Source organism: Nymphaea colorata, chromosome 3 (genome assembly GCF_008831285.2).
Source record: "Nymphaea colorata isolate Beijing-Zhang1983 chromosome 3, ASM883128v2, whole genome shotgun sequence".
Classification (NCBI taxonomy): Eukaryota; Viridiplantae; Streptophyta; class Magnoliopsida; order Nymphaeales; family Nymphaeaceae; genus Nymphaea; species Nymphaea colorata.
In genome coordinates, this window is record NC_045140.1 from 22,287,123 (window position 1) to 22,305,282 (window position 18,160).

Consider the following 18,160-nt stretch of genomic DNA (forward strand, 5'->3'; position numbering starts at 1 on the left):
ACACGCACACACAGAGTAGTGGGTCGGAGTTATTCCGATCGCCTGAGATATGAAAAGCAAATTTTATGGTCTCTGCGCTTGCCAATTACGAAAACAATGTTATCAGCATGTGCGAAGCAAAATTTGAAGCAAGTAGTTGATTAGAATAGTACTCGATCAGTTGGCCAAAACTATTTGGCCATTCATATTTAATAATGCTTTCCTGCATGGTGCATCAAGAGAGGCCCTCTTAGTGACAGCATTTAATTCTCATGGAAGATCCCTTCTACTTTGGTGTAGTGCAGATTTTTCTGAACAGAAGCTGATTTATGAAGTAATACAGCATGATTTCGGCAGACTAAACTGCATTTATTGAAGCCAAAAGATAAGCGACCGCAGTTATTAATTTGTTTGAAAGTGAGCATCATCTGCAAGCACCCTCAAACCCCTTTTCTTTTTATGGTTTTTCAGACAGAAAGCAAAGGCTCCCACCTCAAGACTCTTAGTACACGACTAGAAACCAGACAGAAGCAGACACGCTTACGTAGACACGGGTACTCACGCACAGACGCACGCAGAGTCAGTATTTCATGGCGTTGATCCTTGGCTCCTTAGGAAGGAACTTCTCCTCCATATAACGGCGCATGTAGTCTGCAGACACGAAAGTGGGGTAGTCGATGGAAGCGTCGCCGTGAAGAAGAGAGGGCGCCGGAGAGATGACCGCAGATGGTGCTGGGTTGTAGAAGGACGCCACCGACCTCCTGTTCCCGTCTTTGGTAGCCAACACCTTGTGGGGTGCACTGAAGAACTTACCGTTGCTTATCGTCTCAAGTTGGTCGCCGATATCAATGACAATGGTGTTGGGGATGGGCTTGACGTCCACCCAGTGGCCGTCCTTCAACACCTGAAGGCCACCCACCTGGTCGTCTTGGTACAACAGTATGATCCCGCCGGCGTCCGTGTGGGCTCTCAGTCCATCGATGAGGTCCGGGCGTGGGCATGGCGGATAGTGGCTCACTTTTGTGGCAAAGAAGGGTTGCCCCTCATTGCCCTTAAATTTCTCGTTCAGATATCCCTTCTCCAGGCCCAAGTTCTCGTCCATTATCTGGAGTATGGTCACCGCGAGCTCCTTCAATCGGTTCGAGAATTCCACCATCGTTTTCCTGCAACAGAAATTAAACCATCGAAGCTTTCAGTCCTCCAGATCACAGACTTCATCCTCTTAATTACTTTGAATCAAACTGTGGTGCATGCATTAAGGTCTTAGACTCTTACTTGAAGTTCAGCGGCTCAGAAGGCCATTCCTCACTTTCCTCTTTGTAGTAAAGCATGAAGGCGTCCTCCCAATCTAGTGTTTCGATCTTCTGCGGTGTTTCTTTCCCGGATAACGTCTTCTCTACTTCCTTAACAGGCTGAGAGTTCTTGAACATTTCCTCCCTAGAGAATTTGTAGTTATGAATGCATACTTCTTTTACGCCTTCTAAAAGAGCTTCCGGAATTCCATGGTTAATAAGCTGCAAATTAAAAACATGCGGTGCACATACACCAGGAATGAACGTAGGGTCAATAAATCAATCATAAGTACAAAAACAAATTATATATGTTCAGGACCATCGACTACCCACGTATATGCAGGACCATCAAGCACATTAATGAAGACGTAGCACAATCTTATCAGCTATTCAGTCACTCTTCGGAGTGGTTGTGAATTAGAAACAAAGCAAAGAAGAAAGTATGGACTCGCAAAAACGATCAGTTCTGGGAAATCAGAAGTCAAGAAGTATTAGAAAAAAAGAAACCACCTGAAAGAAGCCCCAGTTTTGACAAGCACTGTGAATCTGGACCATGACCTTTGCCCTCTCTTCCCCATGAAACTTGGAGAAGTCTATGACAGGGACTTCCATATCTGCCTACAAGCACAAGAGATCGTACGAGCTTAGGAACTGTTCTAGCTCTGCTCGATTGTGAGGAAGGTAGCCACATACCAGAGGGCTTTTAAAGGCAGAAATGGCACCAATTGCGATGCCCCCTGGTTTGCGTTTTAAGTTACCTTTGTTGACTTCTCTGCACTGTCTGCCAAGTTCAGTTAGAATGCCAAGCAAAAGCATGGGTGTGCGTAGCCTTGGGAGCTTCGAATAAAGCCCTAGTGGTGGATCAATCGAGTTCTTCTAGTTTTTTCTGCATTGTTCTTCGCAACTTGTTACATTCCTATATAGGATCATCGGGAAGGGTGACTGAGAAGATGATAGTTGGTAACTTCAATTGGCTAGGCTCTTGTAGGGATGTTCCTTAGGGAACGGAATTTGGGTGTTTTACTAGGCATGAATCAATCCGGATCTCGGTTCTATGATAAATAATAATATTATGATCTGCCAAAAGCACAAGAGTATATTTTCTTGATTGGATTTAGGTTCGGACTACCCAACTCTTAGCCTGAGCAGACCTAAAAGCTCTAAAAACTTTGGTTTTCTTTCTGCAAGGACAAGATGATCGATCTAGAAATGGTTCAAGATGATCGATCTAGGGGTTTCAAACCACGTAGCAAGCAGTTCAGTTTAAACTCGATCAGGAGGCTGGATTGATGGGATAGACTTGATTTGAACTTAGAATGGCCAGTGGACAGTGGATGAATTCTTAATTGCGCTCTCTTTTTTTTAAGTACTGTTTTCTTTTTACTTTAAAGACAGATTTATCTGGGTTGTTTCGTGTTTGAGTCCAGGGAAGGCAGAGAGATACTTCACCGAACCTATGGCACCAATCAAATTAAGTGCTATTGGTGGTTTGGATCAAGGAACAGTGGAACACGACACTAGGGAGCAGTTTCTGATCATTGGCAGGTAGCCATCGTATAAATGGATTAAGTTCCAGATGAATTCAAGCTGATAGTTGGTGAATCACGAGAATCTACTGCTCCATTCCCGGCCGAGGGAAACGAAAAAAAAAAAAAAAAAGAATGAAAGGTGTACTTGATGTCTGTGTCAACTTTAGATCTTTTCGGCAAGGAATAGATATTGAAGAAGATATTGCCGGCTGCCTCTTCCAATGCCTTCTTTTTTATTGATGGTTTTACATTGCATCTATCCGGACTTGGGAACGGTTGGGACTCGAGAAAGATTCACCGATCATCATCATATCCAGCTTACACGGCCATCTTCATTTGGACTTCAATTTCTAGATCCAAAGTTGAGCTCAACAGAAGTCAGATCCTAACTTGGCATAAAATTTTGGGTTCAAATCTTTATTGGGTACCTCAGATTTGGATCGGAATCCTCCCCATAGGTCCAAAGCCAACTAATTAAATGGATCCAGCTTGGGGTCGGTAATCGGATCTGACAGGCTCGATGGCATCCCAGTGAGTGAATTTTTTTGGTTGGATGAACAATTTTGAATCTATGATGATTGCGGTTGTGCCTGTAGAAGCATGCATAATCTGGTGTCTCACAGGGGCCCAAAGAAGAAGATGATTTAGAAGATCTCCTGACGTCTCAAGAGTTTCAACACTGGTATTTGATTGGTGCTCGAATCGAACAAGAGAAGGACAATTAATCAAGGAGAAGATGCGCTACATCTTCGATATCTTAAAACATCTCATCATGTGAAAAGTTTTCAAAGTACCCATCGGATCAAATCATAGAGAAAAGGGAGGTTGCAGTCACTTTTGCTAGGTTGATTTGGAGGCATCGGCAGACAAGATCACGGGAGGATGTGTCCTTCCAACCAAACTCTCGCAGCACACGAGATAAAAAGTCTAGATGCATGAACAGGCAGCGCTCTTCGAGGTCTCCCGGGAACTTCCATGCAAAGATCTTCCGGTTTTCTTCTTCTAAGATTGAAGTTTGACGTCCATATTAATTAATTTATGCCCACAAGACGTGCGCACCTCCAGGATCGAACTCTGGACATCTTTAGCTTCGGTACTAAACCTCACCTACCTCAGGCCAGGTTACTGGATATCACAATTTGTAGAAGGCTTAGAAAGAAGATCATTTTTACTTGGGCGCTTGGCAAATCTATCTCTGTCTTGTTACTGTTAACTAAAGTTGGATTGGATTAATGGGATATCCAACGAACTGTTTTAAATAAGTTGGTTATGGAAAAATTAAATTCAACATCGGATTGAGAAATCCGAGTGAATTCAGTTTTTTTAGGAAATGACATTTTTTTTTTTTGGGTTGGGAATTGGTTTTAAATAAATATTCAGCTCTGTATTGGCTGGCCAATATTTATACAGTCGGAAAGTCGGTTTTTAACACATCATAATGCAAATATTTAAAAATGATAATCCGAACCAGAGTCGAGATCTGAATTTTGTTCTGAATTTAAAAGTGAATTTTGATTGGATTGGATTTGGTTTCAGGTTTTTCATGATTCACATGTTAAATCCAAATTCAAATCCGAATATTTCAACATCCAATTGAAACCCAAACCCGAATTATTATTGACTTGTGAGCATGTGAGAATTAATGGATGAAACTTTTTTTTTTTCACAATTGAAGGTTTTTGAAATTAAATAAATAGATCTTGATTTTAGTTCCAAGTGTGCAACAAATAATTGCATGTTCGTTTTGATTGTTTAAGCTTGCAAGACCGTGGTTACTATAAACCATGCCCATGATAATTAAAACGACCATACCCGGTACCACACCAGCACCATACCGATACGACACTAGTACTTATGGGGTTGGGTACCCCAGGAGTGCGGCTTTGACGGAACCAAGTCCGATCAAAGCACCTAAATCTGTTTTGGTCCGTTTTTAAACTCGTCAAAGTTTGACCGAGTTTAAAGTTGTCCGTTTTAAATTTAACGTTTTTTCATTTTAACGTTTTAAACTATTGTAACGTGAAAATTTTCGAAACCCTTTTTTCCCTTCTTCATTTCGTTTTGTTTCATCGCTTCATCTCTCACCGACGAAGGCAGCGGCGACCGGCGGCTGTAGGCGACGAACGGCGGCGGCCGGCGTTGAACGGCGACGGTATTTGCTTTTTTTTCATATTTTTCTCATTTTCTGTCGAGATTCTGAGCCTTCCATCTCCTGCCGAGCTTCTGAGCTTTTGTTTGTGCTTCTGCTTCTTTTATTGATCTCTCATCTCTCCGACCATCACTCACCAATCACCAGATTCACCACCCACAATCTCTTTCTCTCTCTCTGAGGCTCTGCCCACTCCGTCGCTGCCCACCATCTGTTGCTACACACTTTCGGCGCAAATCCCCTCTTGCACACTGCCTCTAGTCTGTGAATGAATGAACGAATGACTATTAATCTACCCACCCTCACTGTGCATGTGAATATCTGCATTTGTATGAATCTCTGTGAATCTTCGTTGTATGCTGGGATCAGTTAGCTCAGCTGTCGATCGTTGCTTGGTGTCTCTATCTTTTATAATTTTATTCTTTTGATTAGGGCTTTCCTTTAATTGGCAGAATTGGGGGAATGTGTTATTCTGTTTGAAATTATATTCTGCTTTTATAGTTTTATTCTTCTATAATTTTATTCTCTTTTATATATGTGCGAATGTGTTTTTGACATATACATATATGTGCATGTGTACGGCCGTACCTCCGCACCTAAGTTTTTTTAAAAATGGTTCGCACCCGTATCCGCACCCATCTTCTATAGAATTCTTTATATGAAATCTTTTGTGGTTCAACGATTCGAAAAGTTTCCTGCCGTCTTCAAATTTCAGTGAAAAATTAATCAAATATTGTTCTTACACCCAGGAACAAAATATGTATTATGGAATGTACTATTTACATATATACTTGTCCCTTTAGCTGTTCTTTACTTCCTTTTTGATTTTTCATTATTTTTATTGATAGTATATATTTCACTAATTTCATCTTGAAGCATACACATCAATACTTGCAGGCTTACGCCTTATCCCATGACAGGCTTGATGCCTCTCTTCGCCTTAATGCTACTAAGAACACTGGTTAATTGTAGAAAAAATGTCTGATGGTTGTTTTTAGGTTAGTTGTCTGTTCTGTGTGAAAAAATGACCTTAGACATTCGAGCTAGTTACATCAGAAACAACAATTTGAAGAGGACTAGGTTGCCTGCAAATTAAAATGGTATCAAATGAACTGCAGAAGCTTCTTTCAGTATCTTCCATGGACTGTGTTTTGCTCGGAGCTTTCAGCAATTCTTTCTTCTTCTTTTTTTTAATTCTAATAAGGTTTTTCTACTTCTAGATTGTTGATTTCTTTCAAAGGATTTAGTAATTTCTAGCGAATATCATGGAAGCTGAAAGAAATTTGGCAAATAAAGGAAAGAAAAGAGAAAAAAAAGGAGAATATTGTCCAAAGTTTATAATGTATCTACCAATCTCTGTTTTATTCTCATGAATAACTTTTAGCAACTTGGGCATTTCTTCATCTTCAGCATTCTCCTTTTCTTATTTATGTTTAAAGTTCTTATCATCTTGTGCTTATTGTGTAGCCAATTTTGTGCAAATGGGGAAGAAAAAAATGAAGATGAAACAGAGTGGTAAGATAAAACCGAGTGGTGACGGTTCGGAAAAGAAGAGGTCACACCACAGTAAAGAAGCTCCTGAGTTCTTGGTATTCAACCATCATCTACTTTTCCTGGATGTTTTATTGGTCTTCATATCCATTGGCTATGCTGGGTAGAGTTTTTAATGTTTGGTTTCTTGTCAAGCCTTTGGAAGGTGGTCCTGGGAGTCGATTGCCTAAAGAAGATGAAGAACCACCTGCATTGAATTCCCGTGTCGTGTATGTTGGACACATCCCTCATGGATTTTATGAGGAACAGATGCAAGGTTCATTCTAAGTAGTTATTAACTTATTATTACTTCTTTCCATATTTGTTCATAGATGTTGTGGTTGAAAAAATTAAAGATAGTTGACATTTTCAGGTTTCTTTAAACAGTTTGGAACTATCAAGAGATTGCGGGTGGCACGAAACAGAAAGGTTATCTCTAAAGTCTGAACTTTGTGTATGACATTGTTTCAATTAAAGAAGTTACTAAACTTTCACTAAAACAAGTCATACAGAAGTTTTCTCTTTTGCTTCTCTAAGCATGTAATCATGATGTTAGCGACATACCGTCTAGACGGTCTACCTTGAGGTTATTGGTGTAGTATATATCTTTTCTTATTCATACCTTTTTTATTTTCACTAATATAAGAGTAATCCGCTTTTTATTTTGAATTTGGGAGATGGTTTCTTGTTTGACTATAGTGGCAGTTGTACCATAGCTAGCTTAGGCTAGACATAATTAAGAATATATGGTTCCAATGTGCTATTGGATACACAGCTCCAGATGCATAGAAGGGTCCTTTAATTACTACTATTCTTGTCATGAAGTTGAAATAAAAAACTATCCCATTTTTTACATTCCAATTGCAGTGTTCATATTTGTAAACTTATCACTTTTCACATAGCATGGGGTAGTTTCTAAGTGAGCATGTTGGCTTTAATTTTATGAATGTTGTTAATGCAATTCATTTGATGTATTTTATCATTTTATGTTCAATTATGCTGGTAGAGGAGCCAAAGCAGAAATAGCCAAGGGAAAACTGAAATGAGACAGTATGATGACTCATCGGCTATGCTACTTTTATCTGTAAAACTGAAGTAAAAGTAAAATAGCTTCTTTGTGGTTACTGTTGTCACAAGCTGGTGATTATTCTGTTAAGGGAACCAACTCCTGTTGCTTTATGGAAAAGGCAATCATCTTACACATTGTTTTCCTTTTCCATTTGCACTTATGTTTTTGTTAGTCCTACGCTATCTACCCAAAAGTGCTACTTAGTGGGACCATCCAAACTGCCTAGGCAGGATAGGATATGAATTAAAATTGCCCAAAAAAACAAGTATATATCTGTTGTTGTGAATCTAGTCTACCACATTATCGCGCACTTTCTGTCGTGAAACATGCATATGTACTACCAAAGATTCACACTACCACATTATAGTCTTTCCGAACATTCAATAAGGAAACAACCAATGAATAATGAAGCACTGCAAGAAATAGAAGGAACTACATGCATATGAAAATACAACAAAAAATAGTTGATAATACGCACAAGAAATACATATGTGCTTGTATACATGTATGCATGTGTTATGTGCATGTGCATGTGTGGGTTTCCACAGTTGAAAATCTGCCTCATGAGCAAATAATTCCCGATACACTTTTACCTTTGATTCAGAATGTACTACATTATTGCTGTTTGAATATTTTTCTTTTGCTTAATGCATCTTTTTGTAATGCAGACAGGGAAGTCTAAACATTATGGGTTCATTGAATTCGAGTCACCTGAGGTGAGAGTTTCTTGACCTGCATGTCCTAGATTTCTTTTGTGCAATGTAGGTGACCCCCTTGTTATATTGCAGGTTGCTAAAATTGTTGCTGATTGTATGAATAATTATCTGCTATTTGAACACATTCTACAAGTTCATACAATTCCACCGGAGAAGATTCATCCAAAAATGTATGTTAATCGGGTATTGGGCTGCTGATTGCTTTTCTGTTGTCAACATTGATGCTCATGCACGTGTAGGTGTGCGCATGCTCATCATTTGTAAATGCTTGTTTCTTGCTGCCATGTTCTGTTTCATTTCTTAGTTCTGCTTCCAATTTAAGTTGTCCGCTACATGGTTATTCAAAATTTCAAACTATGCAGTAACAAAGGTTTCAATTTATTTATTATTCAAGCATTGTGATTCTTCCAATTGCTTGTTTTCTCATTCTCAGGTGGAAGCAGGTGAAGCGTAGCTATGATCCATCAAGAGGGAGAAGAATTGAACGGATGAGGCATAATAAGGTCGGTCCACTGTGCGCTTCTATGAGACTAGCAATAGGAGATATTTTGGCTGATGCTGGGAGATCTTTTGCTTTTATCGAGAGATAGAAATGCACTCTTTAACTGTTCCAGATTAACAATTAATTGGTTGATCAAAACATGTTCTGTTGTGCTACAGGACAGGACTGCTGAAGAGCACAAGAAGATGGTGGCAGCAATCATGCGGAGGGATCTAAAGCGAAGAAAGAATATCAAAGCTGCTGGTATTGATTATGAGTGTCCAGATTTGGTGAGTACATACTTCAATCCTTTTCATGTCTTGGTTTATTATTTGTGCTTACCCTTGCCTTTGTTATTTTACAGATAGGAAGTATTCTGCCTACTCCCAAGAAAATCAAGTTCTCAGAGGAAGAATAGATTGATATTTTGCTTAGTGATTTAGCTTATTTAAATGGTGTAACTTCTATTTCCTATTCCCAGATTGTTCACTTGCAACATATACAGCATGGTACTTCCAAGTGAATTTAGGTGCATGGTGATATATATTAGGCATGGTTGCAGAGCAGGCTGAATCAAAACTACCATTTTGGTCTGAGTTTGGCTTGGATGGTTAGAGTGATCGTTAAGAGGAAAACCATGATAGCAAACGGCCTGTAGGAAGGCAAAGCAAAGGTTGGTTGAATCAAAAGGGCCAACAAAGATTCGATTGGGGATACCATAGCTAAATATGCCACCTCAACTGCCGGACCTTGAAGATTGTAAAAGGCAGCAGACCAGTTTTATCGACATCAGTACGTCGTCTCGGCAATTGATGTATATTTGGCTCATTACTTAAATGATGCGGTGCTGATGATAACGTTGGTCCATACGCTTGTGTCCCAATTGGCTGATTCACGATTTATGAACTTTTCTATGATAAGTTAATGATAATTCTAATGTTTTTGAGTGCCCAGTAGAGATTGGCGTTGGACATATTGATCCAGCTCTTGTGTGTGAGACACTACAGCCGCTATAACCTTGGGCAGAATTTGTTTTAAAGAGGCCTAGTGTCTGCATTCACTACCATAAAATCGACGGGAAGGACCTTGGGTTTAGGGAGAAGGATAGGGGCGGAGGTACGGTTTGAGGGAACATGTTTTTAAAAATTCAAAAATTTATGTGCACAATTCAAAAAATTGTAGTTTAATATACATATAAAAATTTGAAATATTTTTTTTCGGCCCTGGCAACCAAAAATTCGTGACTCCCCCCTTAGGGAAGGGGAGAAGTTTTGGCATCTTTGAGATACTAGTTAATCTATGGCAACAAGGCTCACATCTTCAGGGTTGGACTCGATCTGGACCTTTTTATCTTAGGTACTAAATCTCACCTACCTTGGGTCAGATTGGTAGAAAACACGTTGCAAATGTAGAAGACTTAATGAACTTGGCATTGGAACTATAAGAATCCAATCACTGCTTAAATTTAGATAAGGAATTAAGACGTAAGGAAGCAGTTGAACAAATATATCATCTTGATCCCCACGTCCATCTTAATGATGAGAGTCTCTAACCCATGTAAAGTTTTATACAATTATAAGCACCCAATTTATGATAGGCCTGATATTTTTTCCCGTTACAATAAACTTCTATCTTTCGGACATGGATCTTACAGACCCAACGCCCAGATGGGAGTTCAAATGTTTTCTAAACAAAATAATGTTGTCAGAAACCCTAACAGTACATCGTATGTGGGTCTCTTGCACCTACGCGACTAGGATTCGACTCGTTCATTAATGAATTGCTTACCGAAACAAATCAAGCTGGAGTTTTGTAACTGTGAGTAGGTTCGTCCAAAGTGCGCAGGAAGTCCTAAAAAATATTATAAAAACCATTGTTAATGTCAGGGATGCCAACAGATAAAATTAAATTAAGATATACCTTTAACCATGTCGACTTTTTTTATATATTTACATATTTAGATTTAAATACAAATAAAAAAAGGTCATATCAGAGTCCAAGATCAGGCTTCACAATCCGGATCTGATTTTTACATTCATATTCAGATCCATATTCATGATCCAAACTTGGCCGATTTTCAAAATGTAAGAGCATATATGAGATTTATTTGAAAATAAATCTGATCGTGTGTGTATATATATATATATATATATATATATATATAATCCGATTGAAATCAGATTCATATCTGAATCCAATCTGATTTCTTAATTAAATGTTTAATTTCTTTTCATACTGACTTTTTCAAGACGGTTAGATTGAATATTTAATCTAAATCAGATATGTTGACATCCCTATAGCATAATAACGGTCTCTTTTGTCCAATCAAAGTAAACCTTTTATTCAAACCTCCTTGTTCACACTTGTTTCAAAGATCAAATGTAGGTGGGAGCATACCTCTCAGCATTTACGAGAGGAATTCTACATATATTCGGCTCATGTGCAGCTTAACTGATCCAAGCTCCAGCGTTGAGTAAATTAAAGCTGCCCCGGCTCGGCTGGTGATGAAGAACCCTCTAAGAAGATACAAGCTTGGCTTCATCATCTACTGGGCCGGGTGGCACTTGGGTTTGCCTTTGTTGTCAGACCGTGAGCATCTTCTACTCTAACACATGCATGGGTAGGGTCACATTGATGGGTTAATTTGGTAAGAAGAGACCAGTTTAATTTGCTACCAAGCATGAATTTGATAATGATAATAATTCGGTTTCCACCTCTTGACCACCCTTCAGTCAGGTGAACTGGGCGGCGTTTCTTTACATCAATTTTTTCTAGAAAAAAGTCTCCTGCAGATTTTACTAAGGACGTCAAATACATTAAAAAGACTATGTTCAACTTGTGTTCATGTATAATATTGATGTTTTTTAGATGGTTTATAATGATAAGGTCAGCACGTCCTCGGCGTGGAGGTCGCACTTCTGTGTGTGAGCAACATGTAGCGAACGACTTAAGCCTTCCCTAATGAAGAAAAGTTGTGTAATTGGTACAGAACAAACCATACAGAATTTGAATTACGAGTACCTACAAATTAGGGAAAATCACACTCGAGCAAGAAAGGCAACGGAAATCATGAACCCGATCATATTCGAGTTCATCTTTATGCGCATCGTATGCAGTAAACAAACTGATTTCATGGCTCTGTTCGTTCAGGATTTTATGGTGCCAGAGTTCATGAAATAAATTATCAGTCCAATAAGCCGTGGTTGAATAGCTGCAGAGCACGCATATATATTTGCAGTAGTGCTTGTCAACTAACACCGCTTCTGCAGAGTTGAATCTTTATTAAAATCAAGGTCCCACATCGACTCCCCACATTACGTGACAACCAGAAGTATGGCCAGAAGTTGAGCCAAGTTCTCCAATCTTCCCTCTGCAAGGCCTCGTCGATCGATCTTGAAACGATCATGGAAGCGTCAGCCTCTGAAATGACGAGCAGGAAGGAGGAGCTCCTCTTCTCCCTCAAACTCTTCGGCCTCTTTGTGATTTCTCTCATGGTTGTCTGCCATGTACTCGTCGCACCCAACCCTTCCGAAGCTCGCCTCATCTCCGATATCGGCCAAACCTTGTTCATTTTCACCGCCACCGAAGCTCTCTACGTCTTGGCCTTAGGGGTCGCCACCTTGTACACTGTAACGGTGATAATCTACTCGGCCATGGCTGCGCACTCGGGGAACATGACCTCGCAGCAGGAGAATTGCCATGGCAGCTCGTTGGTACGTGGAAGCGATTCATCACTACGTGGGTCTACGTTACCCTCCTTGCTTCTTCTTACGTCCTTTCCGCAGTGTTCTTCATCGATTATTCTGCCACCGTACTCAAGGATACGATTTTACGCATTGTGGTGCTCTTGCTGGTGATCGTCTCTTACTCATACCTGGTGGTGGTGTGGATCTTGGAGTCCACACTTGACGTGCTCGAAGGTGATTGTGGTAAGGTATCGGATGATCCAGAGTTGCAGGAAGGACTACTCTTGGAGGAGGGTCGCTGTTGCAGTGAAGAAGACGATCATGCGCAGATGGGTACTGACGAAGCATTTGTTGGGAGGAGGAAGGGTTCTCAAGGGATGAAGCGTTGGCTGGTCTTGGCAGTGTCCATTATTGCCTCTCTGGGTCTTGTGTGCTTTGAGATCGATGAGGATGAGTGGACGAAGGGCCAGATTTTGGCCAGAATTATCAGCACATTCCTGTTTCTTCCAACGGAGCTCCTGATTTTGGTGGTTTTTTTGGTGCTGTATTGGGGTTTCAGGGAAGCCAAGAAGGATGAGAAGCGTAGCTGGTTTATGTTTTGGTTCCCTCTGGCCGTGATTTTGGCTCTTCTTCTGCTGGACGAGAAGCAGGTTTTGGTTTACTTGCGTCCTTGTGAAGGTTCGATGTATTTATACATAACAACTTTGCTCTAATTGATTGTCCATGATGGATAATTTATCCGCAAAAAGTGAGTAGGATCTTTTTGGCAATGCAAATAATTGTTACTATTACATGAACTTGCCCCAAAAATTAAGATAGATAGATAGAATGGGGTAACACAGTGTTTTATAAATGTGTCCCAATTTTTGGGACAAATTCATAAAATAGTAGTAAAGTACTGTTATTGTTGCCTAATTGCCCCACATGTTGTTTTACTGCTAGTTCGAATTTTAGCTTGTAAGTACAAGCTTGTAAGGATCAGACCAATCGATGGGTTTAGCATTTTTACTTTTAAGAGTTCAAAGCCCAGCAAGGCTTTGCTCTCATGCCTAACGATCAGACAACGCCATAAAAAAACTGAGGAACAACCCGGCAGTACCATTAAAACATGGATAATTAAGATGCATGTTGCTGCAATTGTCCTGTGCAGTCTCCTCCTTCTACCGCAACGTTGATGAGATTCACGGTCTCTCTCTCTCTCTCTCTCTCTCTCTCTCTCTCTCTCTCTGACTTGTCAAAGGAACTGAGAATTATATCTCTTAACTAAGCGAAAGCAACCTTTTGTATATTATTGCAGTCAATGCCATAAAATAATGGAAGATAACATGCATGCATGATGAAGGCGGGGAGAAGAGAGATAGTCAACTTGCCAAAATTCGGATTCTATAGGATATGGTGGCTCTAAATCCACTCCAGGTATTTAGCTGATGCAAGTTTTTATTTTCTTCCATCATCAAGAGCCTAACTTTCACTTGCAGATCAAGGTAATATGGCTTCCAAACTCAAATCACCATACAAAAATAATATTTATAATAATCAACTGCTGCTCCTTAATCCATGGAACCATTCAAAGTCAATACCGCGTCATGATCAATAGGCAAGAAGAGCGAAGCAAGCTATCTAGTAATGAACTTTCATCCCCAAGCACTTTCAAATTTAAAATGCAATATTTAACTCAACCGACGCGAACTTCCGATTCATTCACAACCTTTATTTTTTTCTCTCTAACTTACTGATCACCTCGCTGATCTCGTCTTTTCTTGGTCTGAATAATTGAATGCAATCTCATCGCTGCGATGCAAAAGGATCGGTCCTAACCACTGTGCTTGAGCTTTCAATTTTTTTTTTTGTGGGCATTTAATAGAAAGTTGTGGAATTGGTTGACTAAAATTTTGTAATATACAATGTTAAGAAGATTATCCCGGATATGGATCTGACATCCCATCAGTAAAATTGGAAACCCGACTTTGAGTTAATATTGATTTTTTCTGTTTAGAACTAATTATATGCATATCAGCCGATACATGGGACGAGTCGAGGTTGGGTGACCCCTCATTCTCGGTGCTTCTAGGGTCTTAAGCTGCATCGACATAATAAGTTATGACTGCTAACTTTGGTACCGTGCTCCACACACGGCAGCATAATATCAACGGAAATCAAACTATCCAGACTCTAGCCTAACCAACTAAGTAGGTTATTATGCCATTGAGTCAGACGTTGAGAGAATGCAATGTTTGGTCCATTCCGTGAAACACATTCTACGCGTTGGGGCCATACTAGTGGTAGAGTCACATGGTGGCTAGTGTGAACCATATCTACCTCACAAACTTTATTTATTTTTATGTTTATATATATATATATATATAATATTCTTTAAAACATTAAAATTATTGAACTACTGTTTCCACCAGCCAAAATTTATACGTTGGCTAGTAGGTCACAACAGCCGTGACCGTCAGTTTTGACTCATTGAAGACAATAAATTTTTGAAGTGACATGTTTTTATTGGAAGTCTTCGGTGTGGAAAGATATTATGAAATTGAACTTGATAAATCGAGTTCTGCGATCCTCGCTTTCTTGGCATCCCATGCCTGCCATCAACTTTAATTAGTTTGTCGCAGCTAATTTCATGAAAAAAAAAAGAATTATTTTGATGGAAAAACGAAGTTTCCAACATGACTTTTGCGTCAACTGGTCAGTGCCTTTATGTGCAGATGTGAGAGTTTTGAACAAGATAGAAGCGGAATGAACCAAGCTATCTAGCAATGAACTTTCATCCCCAAGCACTTTCAAATTTAGAATGAAATGTTTAACTCAACCGGCGCGAACTTCCGATTCATCCACAACCATTATTTTTTCTCTCCAACTTACTGATCTCGTCTTTCCTTGGTGTGAGTAATTGAATGCAATCTCATCGTTGCGATGCAAAAGGATCGGACGGAAGCTGCTCCCATCAACTAATTAGTACATGGGTAGTTGGATTTTCATTGAATCCGAGACGGCCAAGTTGCCAGAGTTTGGTCCAATACGTTTTGGCCTTTCCTATTTTATGATAAAAATTTCTAGTAGCTTGTGGTTTCGTGTATTTGTATTCTTATGCACATAAAAACGTCAACCCTCACAATGGCCTAGCGGAATTACTTGTGTGGATCGTCTCCACGACAAACAAAGCCGAAGAACGCGGCAACAGTAATTCCACTAGCTCTTGTCCTTTGCCGAAACGGCTGAAGTCATGGAGTAACTTTCTTGGTGGGCGAGGAAATTTTATACGAAAGACTTTCACAATGGCGCCAGTCAAGGTGATGTATCATTTCATTTCTTATTTTACGTACAGTGTTTCTTAAGCAACAACTTTTACTCATCTCTCTCCCCCACCACACACACACACACACACACATATATATATATATATAAAAGAGAGAGAGAGAGAGAGAGAGGGTACCCCATTTACAATGTCATGAATTACTAAGTAACATCAACTCAACATAAAATTAATTATGTGCAGAATCATCTTCATTTTACATACTCTCAAATTGGCATTCGTGCAAAACTAAAACTTTTCTACCAAATTAGGACGATCTGCTCTTATGATCATGCTTCACAGGCATGTAAATCAGATCGTAGTCATTTTAGCATAGATCGTTGCTGAATAAGTCGACATGAAGAATCAAGACACGAGGCCTAATTTGACTAGAAAGTCTGCATGGATGCAGTTTTAGAACAAGGGGGTCGTTGAGAGGATGAGAGATGAGGGAATCTGTCACCCCCTCAAAGGGCCGATCGAGGGAAAGAAATTTTCCAATACTCCAGGTCTTTCGCGTAAACCAGAACCAACATGCTTGCTCTTCATGCGAATGTTTACCGTTCAAAGAAGAAAGAGCTTTTTATCCCGTGGTGACCGAAGGAAGTCAGTCTTGGCGCATTAATGTAATAAAGATTGTAACCTATCGTGACCTCGAAGATCCAACACAGCCAAAGACTTGAGAAATATTCTCATGGCCGTCATTGTCACTTGACGTGTACGTGGCTTGCTAAGTGGGTTACCGCTTCACCTTTATAAAGACCTATTATGCAGGTCTGAGCGCTAGATCTTGAAGCCAAACAAGAGAAAAGAAGGTGGTCTGTTTGTCCATGGAGGTCGAGAGTCTCAAGCCATGGGGCACCGCCAGGATTCTGAGGGAAGCCTTCAAGGTTCCCAGAAAAAATGGAAGAATCATGTCATTCGTCACATTCCTCACCGTCCTCCCCCTCTCCCTTCTGATCCTTTACCACAACGTCGTCCTCTTCCCCTACGCTCAACGAGTCGTGTCTAAAGCATCGCTGCTGCCAATCGACGACCCTACCAGCTCCGAAGCTGCTGCGGGAAGAGCAGAGCTCCTCCGTGCCTTGCGCTCTTTCTTTATTGTTGAAATTCTCTATGGATCAGCAATCGGCATCGTCACGCTGGTCGCCCTCATGGCCACAGTGTACTCGATCGCAGCAATTCATGGCCGGAAACACTTGACGCTTAGAGCTCTGTCATGGAGGGTCGCTACAACCTGGAAGAGACCCTTGATCACGTGGCTGTATGTTGTGCTGATTGTGGTGGCGTTTATGCTCATCTTTCTGTTCTCGGTTGGTGCAGTGGCTCTGATGCTTAGGGAAGGGATTGCGATGGTTGCCGCGTCCGTCGTGCTGTCTATATTGGCAGTTGGCTTCTTCATATACTTCGCTGCCGTTTTCATGCTGGCCTTGGCAGCAGCCATAGTTGAAGAGAATTGCTACGGCATGGAAGCTCTGGGGAAGGCTGAGGTGCTCATCAAAGGAAGAAAGATTCAAGGCTTCTTGCTTGTGCTGGCCACCTCCCTCTGTGGTGTCGTCATCCCTTGGCTTTGGAATTTGATCACGGCTACGAAGTTGGAGCTTAGAATTGGGGTACAAATTGTTCTTGTCTGCTTATTTAGTTTTGTGAAACTGTGGACTTTTATTGTCTTCACTCTTTTCTACTGTGAGTGTAAGAGGGGCCATGGAGAAAAGTTGGAGATGGAAGGTCTGGCTGACGAGGAACCCAAGTATGCAGCTTTATCTGCTAAGGTCTGACTTTGGTATCGGCTTCTGTTCATACGCGTGGATAAATAAGGTAACCCGGGAGGTTTAGTATGTGGAGGTGGCAATGTTGTGTAGTATTATAGCAGTGTTCTAAAAATATTATGTACCATTGTTCCGGGCCTTTCATTTGGATAAACTTAACGTGAAAATTAAAGAATGGCGTTCTAGATATAATTTTTCTAAGACTAAATTTTGTGGTCATGGGTGTCTGTCTACAAGCCAAATTAAGCAGGAGATCCCCCTCAGAATCTGCGTAGACTTGTGGAGGTTGCCATGATTCTCATGAGGGTCCAGTGCTAGATTTTCTCGAAGAGCTTCGCCTCTGATACTTTTTATCAGAGGAGGACAACCAGAACCTGAACTAACGAGTGGGTCGTGAGCTGCCATGACAGAAGTTCCAGGGGTACGCCCAGCTGCTTTGTTCTTATTCATCTCTGAACGCAGAAAGATTTCTGTAGTTTGTTTGTTGGGACATAGGGAATTCCATAGAGACAAAAACTTGGACACGCATGTATGGACCATCAGATATGCCGCATAAAAATGACGCAACCAGACTCTTAATAATCTACAGAAGGGATACAACGCCTTCTAGTTCACAAAACAGTCAGTCTCTGAATTCTCACAAATTTCCGAAACACTGC

General features: G+C 40.5%; 3 protein-coding genes across 3 annotated transcripts; 2 read left to right on the forward strand and 1 right to left on the reverse strand.

Moving 5' to 3' along the window:
• Window positions 1–233: 233 nt before the first annotated feature.
• Window positions 234–2,148, reverse strand: LOC116249975 (1-aminocyclopropane-1-carboxylate oxidase 5-like). Its single transcript, XM_031623288.2, has 4 exons — window positions 2,030–2,148; window positions 1,782–1,889; window positions 1,255–1,493; window positions 234–1,142 (listed from the first exon to the last, which is right to left on the reverse strand). Exons 2-4 carry the CDS (start codon window positions 1,881–1,883, stop codon window positions 560–562), a joined length of 924 nt encoding a protein of 307 aa, XP_031479148.1. The 5' UTR covers window positions 1,884–1,889; window positions 2,030–2,148; the 3' UTR covers window positions 234–559.
• Window positions 2,149–4,802: 2,654 nt separating this feature from the next.
• Window positions 4,803–9,701, forward strand: LOC116249976 (uncharacterized). Its single transcript, XM_031623289.2, has 9 exons — window positions 4,803–4,952; window positions 6,417–6,538; window positions 6,636–6,756; window positions 6,853–6,908; window positions 8,217–8,264; window positions 8,337–8,434; window positions 8,698–8,767; window positions 8,925–9,035; window positions 9,110–9,701. The coding sequence occupies exons 2-9, from the start codon at window positions 6,431–6,433 to the stop codon at window positions 9,161–9,163; spliced, it is 666 nt and encodes a 221-aa protein (XP_031479149.1). The 5' UTR covers window positions 4,803–4,952; window positions 6,417–6,430; the 3' UTR covers window positions 9,164–9,701.
• Window positions 9,702–16,518: 6,817 nt separating this feature from the next.
• LOC116250824 (uncharacterized) lies at window positions 16,519–17,693 on the forward strand. The gene has a single exon (XM_031624772.2). It carries the CDS (start codon window positions 16,563–16,565, stop codon window positions 17,508–17,510), a length of 948 nt encoding a protein of 315 aa, XP_031480632.1. The 5' UTR covers window positions 16,519–16,562; the 3' UTR covers window positions 17,511–17,693.
• Window positions 17,694–18,160: the final 467 nt, after the last annotated feature.

Excerpts from the sequence above, each read along its gene's own strand:
- LOC116249975 (XM_031623288.2), bottom strand. The coding sequence starts at position 1,883 with ATGGAAGTCCCTGTCATAGACTTCTCCAAGTTTCATGGGGAAGAGAGG. Across the intron at positions 1,494-1,781 it reads AAAACTGGGGCTTCTTTCAG|CTTATTAACCATGGAATTCC; the intron begins GTGGTTTCTTTT and ends TTTAATTTGCAG. Across the intron at positions 1,143-1,254 it reads TCTGAGCCGCTGAACTTCAA|GAAAACGATGGTGGAATTCT; the intron begins GTAAGAGTCTAA and ends TTTCTGTTGCAG.
- LOC116249976 (XM_031623289.2), top strand. The coding sequence starts at position 6,431 with ATGGGGAAGAAAAAAATGAAGATGAAACAGAGTGGTAAGATAAAACCG. Across the intron at positions 6,757-6,852 it reads TTATGAGGAACAGATGCAAG|GTTTCTTTAAACAGTTTGGA; the intron begins GTTCATTCTAAG and ends TGACATTTTCAG. Across the intron at positions 6,909-8,216 it reads GGGTGGCACGAAACAGAAAG|ACAGGGAAGTCTAAACATTA; the intron begins GTTATCTCTAAA and ends TTTGTAATGCAG.
- LOC116250824 (XM_031624772.2), top strand. The coding sequence starts at position 16,563 with ATGGAGGTCGAGAGTCTCAAGCCATGGGGCACCGCCAGGATTCTGAGG.